Source organism: Phocoena phocoena, chromosome 14, assembly GCF_963924675.1.
Source record: "Phocoena phocoena chromosome 14, mPhoPho1.1, whole genome shotgun sequence".
NCBI lineage: Eukaryota > Metazoa > Chordata > Mammalia > Artiodactyla > Phocoenidae > Phocoena > Phocoena phocoena.
In genome coordinates this window covers 4,741,524-4,748,792 of record NC_089232.1, presented here as the reverse complement: position 1 = coordinate 4,748,792, position 7,269 = coordinate 4,741,524, and the positions used below count along the sequence as shown (strand labels likewise).

General features: G+C 41.0%; 1 protein-coding gene across 1 annotated transcript; it reads left to right on the top strand.

Moving 5' to 3' along the window:
- Positions 1–863: 863 nt before the first annotated feature.
- On the top strand, positions 864–6,495 carry IL1RL1 (interleukin 1 receptor like 1). The gene is made up of 7 exons (XM_065891262.1): positions 864–924; positions 1,480–1,690; positions 2,662–2,836; positions 2,933–3,095; positions 4,494–4,565; positions 6,098–6,239; positions 6,333–6,495. The coding sequence occupies exons 1-7, from the start codon at positions 864–866 to the stop codon at positions 6,493–6,495; spliced, it is 987 nt and encodes a 328-aa protein (XP_065747334.1).
- The last annotated feature ends 774 nt before the right edge of the window (positions 6,496–7,269 follow it).

The following is a 7,269-nucleotide window of genomic DNA, read 5'->3' as shown; positions in this document are numbered from 1 at the left end:
AAGAGTTGTTGTATTCATTCTATACTTGTCAGTTTCTGTATTGGTTCCATCTCTCTCCTCACTTTTTAAGAAAAAAATGATATGGTTAAGTTATCCTTTTGCTGAAAGAAAAAGTATGTCATTATTTTTCACAGACCTTCAACTCTTCTTAGAAAGCTTTTGGCGAATCTTGGGGATAAGCAGGGGCAGGGACACATTTCTGAGGGTTTGGTATAGTGTCTAGGGCAACTAGTTGATGACTGTTTTACCCATCTAAACTTTCCTATATTCCTTCGTTGCTTTGGGATGACCGTTTGTTTGCCTGTGTGCTTGAGGGTAGGCGGGAGTCATGTGTGTGTACACACAGCTTCCAGCCTGTGTGGATGTCTGGGTTTCATATCTGCATTTATAATATTGTATTTTCTAAGGTCTGTTGAATTTTATAATTTTCTTTTTTTTCCAAAATAGAAACTCATTTTCTTTCCTCTTAATTTAGCTTCGGTACATTCTCACGAGACGGTGATATAGCATGGCTGTCGTAAGCCCTGCGTGGTCCAAAAGTCCAGTAGGAATAAATGTAATGATGCATGTCTGAAGTCTGCTCCTGTACATATTTATACATATTAAAGATCTGTTCATGAATAATTTTCCTGGGCGGTATTGAGCAAGTAAAAATCATGGCTGTAAATATTTTGCTTGTGATTTTGTCTGACTTATTTTTTGGTATCTTTCTGTCAGAGATACTGACAACTCTTTCCAACTGTAAATCGTAGGGAATACCATCAACCACCTAGAGGGGAGCCTCACCATCGTATGTCACAGATCTGACTTGAATCATCTTGAGAATCGGTTACCAACACTTGCTCTAGATTGAGAAACTGAGAATGAGACTTTGGGTCTTGGTAATTCCAGCAATTCTCATACCTTCCACATCAGCTACATTTAGTAAGTATTGCTTTTGAACTGACATTTAAAATTTTTTTCATTAAGTAATTCCAAGAACATTTGCCTAGTTTTAAATTGCCTGCTTCCAATTGCCCTAGCTGAATGGTAACCTAGAAAATTCATTTATGCTTTGCAGTCATTCTTCATCACCAATCTATCAGGACATATATATGTGTGTGTGTGTGTGTGTGTGTGTGTGTGTCCATAAAAATATAGCATAATTTTAATTTTACATATTCAAATACATCAAAATTTAATACGGTGCCTGCACGTAGAAGGTATTGACAGCATTTGTTGACTGACAACACACTTTGTGTAGATGACATGGATGCTTGCCTTTGGAGCAATGTGAAGGATCTAGCTCCAAATTAAGTCACTAATCTGTGTATCCATTAGAATATTTCCCAAAAGATCTTAGATCATTTACTTATTCTTTCTCAAAGTGTGACCAGTTTCTAAATTTAATCCTAGAAGGGGATATTTAGAATACAGAAATTGTAATCCTCTTTATATGATCACTTCAGGATGATATTTATACATATTTTTTATTTGCAGGCAAATCATCTTGGGGCCTGGAAAATGAGGCTTTAATTGTGAGATGTCCCAGACAAGAAAAATCTCGGTACCCTGTGGTCTGGTATTACTCAAAAACCAACAAACATATTACCACCCAGAGAAGAAGTCGTGTAGTTGCCTCAGGGGAACGTCTTAAGTTTCTCCCAGCCAAAGTCAGTGATTCCGGATTTTATACTTGCATTATCAGAAGGTATTATCCAGTCCTGTTCCTTTGTCTTTAAGAGTTGATGGTCTGAGCTGCCTCACTTCTCTTCTCTTTCTAGACCTCTCTGCAGAAGTTGAATTTATAAAGTGATTGGAATAAAACAGCACCTGAGGAACACCATCAGGTTGGGCTTTAGGTGATGGTGAACTCTCTGGATGTATAATGACAGGGTCTAACTTGTAGCCCAATTAGAAAAAAGACCTAGCTTTTCTAGTGACCAGGAAAACTGAGAGCAGTTGCTCACGTTGGGCTCCAAATCAGAACAAACCAGCAGCCTAGATGTGGGGTGTCAGGAGGCTTATGATGGGTGTAAAAGGGGGGTCATCTGTGCCTCCCACGTGAGGGGCAAACCCAAGAAGTTTACCTGAGACTGGGGGCCCACAAGTCCCTCACTCTACATGTAAATTGCCAACTCTTGTGATTTTGTGCCTGTTTGGTACGTGCAAGATGTCAGATGAACTAAGTCAAAAGGCAAGATGGGTACAGTTAGGTGCCTAGGTTCAGCGTTAGTTTCAAAGTCACGGTGTGTCACTAGTTAGCTGTGCATTGCTGGTAAGTTACTTCTCCATCCTTGTTTCCTCATCTGTAAAATACACGTGATAGTAGAACCCACTTCAAAGCATGGCTATGAGAATAAAATGAATGATACACAGTAAACTCTTAATAAATACTAATTATCTTTATTATATCAGGTCTCGGTGTTACAGCACATACAGTGTATACAGAAATGGTGAGGGAATCATTTTAAAGGCTACTGTAGGGGTTGCGTTTTACCTAAAATGTAACAAAAAGCATTTAAAACTCTAGATTTTAATGATTATTTTAGAAGAAGAACCACTATCTGTCAATTGTTTTAGGAAGAAAAGCAATATTAAGTAAAAGTTAGAGCTGGGTTAAGTTATTTCATAATGCTAAGTGATAATCTTTTTAAAAAATTGTTTGATTTATTTTAATAGTCCTACCTCCAATAAGACTGGATATGTGAATGTCACCATTTATAAAAAACAACCAGGTTGTGATATTCCAGACTTTCTGATATATTCAACAACATCTGGATCAGAAAGAAATTCCAAAATATATTGTCCTACAATTGACCTCTACAATTGGACAGCACCTGTGGAGTGGTTTAAGGTAAAAGGAAACGTGCAGGAAATAGATGAAAATTACGCCATCAAAATAGGTGGAAGTAAAGAATTACTGAAAGTGGACTGGAACTTTTCATTTCAGAATTGTGAAGTTCTGCAAGGACCCAGGTACCGAGCACACAAGTCATTTTTGCTGATTGACAATGCAAACAGCAAGGACGCTGGTGATTATACATGTAAATTTATGCACAATGAAAATGGAGTCAATTATACTGTGACTGCAACCAGGTCATTCACAGTTATTGGTAAGCTACTGAATTTAACAAAATGCAATACTTGAAACAAGATAACGTGACACAAATTGTGTCCTCCTTGTTGATTTGCCGGTACTTCATGCTCCTCCCCAAACTTCCTCCTGACTCATCTTATGTGTATTCCCTAATGTGACGCAAAGAGATTTTCTAAATGCACTATCAAGATTTAAGACATTTTGGAGGGAAATTACGCTGCTAATCCAAAGCCACATCTGTTCTGTCCTCTGTGGCTTAATTTTTCAAAGATAATGTGATCTGAATGCTAACCTAACATTTTTTTGAATGGCAGTACAACTATTTGGAGAGCAAGATTAACTCTTTGTCTCGCAATTTGTTGTCAGAGGTTCTGTAAATAGAGGAAAATCTATATCATCTCTAACATAACTAGCCGGTTAGAAGTTGAGTGAGAAGCTTTATAAAGAGATACATAGATATTGTTGGCTGATTTGCAATCTCGATTTGCAATGCTTTCATCATCATCCAGGACCTTAAGTAGGTCATTTAATTCTACCTTTTTTTTTCAAAATTACTTTAAATTCTGTAAAAGTCCATCAGGGGTGAGACTTCACAGTCAAGCCTGTTAAATCTACAAAGAGTTGGGGTCTCCTTAGCAGAGCTTGATCTATGGGTGTAGATGAAGCAGGACCTGTATGTCTGGCAGATTCCTCAGGGCAGAGCAGTATTGGAGAAGAGTTTTGGTTTGTAGTTTTCCAGTGCCCCACCACTGTAAAGTAAGCATCGCTGGACCACATTTGTGTTAGTACCTCTCAGTGTTCGACATCAAAACCTGCAGGGGTCCTTAATCACACCATCCCGAAATAAATGAGAATCAAGGGGTGCAGGAATGCAGCCGTGCATTCACCGTGTCTAGGCATCAGTGCCACAGGAATTTGAACTTCCCGATAGGGTGGGCCACACGGGTGGAAAGCTGTGAGCAGAAGTGTGGACTTATGTGTTTATCACTTCAGGAGTCGTTTGAACTCTTCCCTGTAGCGTTCGTTATGCTTTTTCCTATAGAATCGTCGTTTCTGACAATTGCCACGTCATGCAATTAATATAATGCTCCGGATGGCATTTGTTTTAATGATAAAAAGAGAATAGAAAATATCAAAAAACATCACAGGTAGTAAGAGAACGTATTGCTTGAATGTTTTTGTTTCGCGTGTGTGTGCGTGTGTGTGTGTATGCATGTGTATTTGTTGCCATGGATCTCAGAAACATCACTGTGAAAAAGGACAGAAATATGAAAATACAAGCTTTATATTGATGACCACCCAATGCTTGCCTCATATTTATATTTTTACATATTTATATTTAATTAATTACATATTTATATTTAAATATTTACATATATTTACATATTTACATTTATATTCTCTTTGATTTCAGATAAGCAAAGCTTTTCTTTGCTTCCAGTAATTATAGCCCCTCCACAGAATGAAACAAAGGAAGTGGAAATTGGTAAGAAAACTTTAAGAATACTGTAAATGTTTCCTCTGGAAAATCTTTCCATATGACCCCTGTTCTGAATTCCCCAAGCAGGGGTCAGGCTATTACCATAGCGGATCGTGAGGATTAAATGAGATGCGTATTTGGAAACACCCACCTTGGGCCCTTGCTAATATTAGGAATATGTGGTCACAGCAACGTACAGCACTTACATTTGTACTGCACTTGGCTCTATTTTATTTATTTATTTTGGTGCTTTCATGTGTGCTACCTCATTTCCCTCTCACTTCTATCCAACTGTCCAAGGAGGTAGATATCGTCCCCACTTTATGCTTGTGGATGCCTAGGCTTAGAGAGGCTCAATGACATACCCAAGGATGTGGCGTGAATAAATGGTGATGGAGGAGAACCCAGATTGTATGCCTCTGTCCGTCTCTGCTTTTCTTGGTTCCCTGAGAGAATGGGGTCAAAATCAAAGTTCTTAGCACGTAAAGCAAAACCACGCTGACTGCCTCAGAGCTGCTCTACTGCTTTGCAGGGTTTTCCACGTTCCTCCCTGCTTTCGCCAATGCCCTCCTTCCCATCCGTCGACACGAAGCTCAAGTACCCCCTCCTCCGTGAAATCCCCCTGCCCGCCTCCTTACCTGCCAGGGAGCACGATCAGAGCCAGCATCCGGCTCTGATCCAGGACCACCAGCACCAGCCCTGCTCCCTGCCCTCATGTCTCCCTCTGTATTCCCATGCCACTTGTCTATCTTTCTGTTAAAACACTAGAATACCGTGTGTTCTGATCGTCTGCTTATACCATTGTCACCTCCCTGGAGACTCTTAAGTTCCTCATCCCTCTTCAGATGCTTAATTCTTGACACAAGGACGAAGAACTCAGTAAAGGATGGCTGAGTACCCAACCCAAGGCAGGAATCAGCCCTTAAGCTTTTAGTTCTGAAAGGAAGAAATCTCAAATTAATAGGAGTGGGAGTGGAGAGGCTCTTGTTGGACGATGAAGCAGTGGGATCGTGGCTGATTCCGGTGAAACGGTTTTACCGACAAAGGTAGCTTACAGAGAGATGAAGGGAATTCCATAGGAGAAGAAAGGAGTGGAAGACATCCAAGGAAGAGGGGATATACATATATACATGTGGCTGATTCACTTTGCTGTACAGCAGAAACTAACACAACATTGTAAAGCAACTCTGCTCCAATTAGAAAAAAAAAAAAAAGGAAAAGCAATGGCAATGCATAGTAAGGGGAAATCTTAGATTATAACGTGGCATTGGTGAAGCCTCTATAGTTTCCACTGCAGGGGAGAGGGGAGAGGGGCCTGAGCTTCAGCCTGAACTGTGAGCGTGATGAAAACGATGGGAGATGGAGAAGGTGGCAAAGCGAGGGCAGAGAAGGAGGAAGGTGCTGAAGATGAGGAAAGGAAATGGGAATCAATTCATGACACACACTAGACGTTCAATGACTTTTTCTCACATGCAATTAAATGAAGTCCTCTCCGCAGAACTGACTTTTATTGGCGAATCGCTTTCCTTCTCGCCTAGGAAAACCAGCAGACCTAAGGTGCTCTGCTTGCTTTGGGAAAGGCTCTCAGACCATGGCTGACATCCTGTGGCAGGTTAACGGAAGCGACGTTGAGAACTTCGGTGAAGCAAGAATGCAAGTGTTACAAGAGCAAACTCAAAGGTATTTTGCAGTCTCAGCTAAAGCATCCCCTTCCCTTCGCCCACAGTTCGCAATTGCAAAATAAGCACTGAAAGTAACAGGTTGTCTTGCTAGTTCTCGCAGCAAGCTGACTTGCCTAAACGCCGTGTTAAGAATAGCGGATGTAAAAGAAGAGGATTTATCACTGAAGTACGACTGTCTGGCCATGAATTTCCGTGGCCTGATCACGCACACCGTAAGACTAAGGAGGAAAAATCCAAGTAAGGCCTGTTTCTGAGACTTGGGTCACCTGAGTTTGCTGTTCACAGCCGTAAGCTGAATCATATTCTTAGAGAACAGTGTATCGGAGTGTGGCTCCAGGGGAATCCATCAAGTCAGAGTGGGCCATCTCATAAACCGGAGGCAGGTGGAGAAAAGATCCGTCTTGGGTGTAGGCAACAGGAGGACACATTGTGTGTAGAGAATTAAGACAAAAACGAAGCCACGCCACATTCACTGTGCTTTCCATCCTCAGCACGTCCAGACAGCGTTAAACGAGTCCGTGAGGACGTGCCCCTCCTCTCGGGTGCAAAGGCATCTCGCTTCCACTCCCTCCGTGTATCACTGCGCGCGCAATGATGGCAGAAAAGTAGTTTTACAAACATTTCCTTCCTGACCACCTGTCAATTTCCTCACTTGTTTGCATGTCCAGATAAAGACACCCCATTGGTTAGATGTAGCATTTAATCCGGTGTAATGAAGGGTGGGGAGAAAATTTTGATACTTTAACTTGTCACTCCATGTACCACTATGTAGAAATTATTTAATGTGTTTGTCACATAGTCATAGGGAGAGGTAAGCTCCCAGTTTATACCCCTAAGTGGGGTATAGTCCAGATTAATTTGGATAAACCCACAAAGGCACAACGTGGTTGGGAGAGACGAGGAAACAGACCACCAGTCAGATAGGGTCTTTTAGTCTCTGCCCGAGGGGGTGCTTGGGATTTTTCTTGTTTGAATTCAACTTTAACCTCCGATTTGCAAGCTATTATAAAACAAACGGAATCATGACT

Bases quoted from the DNA above. Each gene is read 5' to 3' on its own strand.
- IL1RL1 (XM_065891262.1), top strand. From the start codon at position 864: ATGAGACTTTGGGTCTTGGTAATTCCAGCAATTCTCATACCTTCCACA. The intron at 3,096-4,493 runs GTAAGCTACTGA...CTTTGATTTCAG, and splicing joins CAGGTCATTCACAGTTATTG to ATAAGCAAAGCTTTTCTTTG. The intron at 4,566-6,097 runs GTAAGAAAACTT...CTTCTCGCCTAG, and splicing joins AACAAAGGAAGTGGAAATTG to GAAAACCAGCAGACCTAAGG.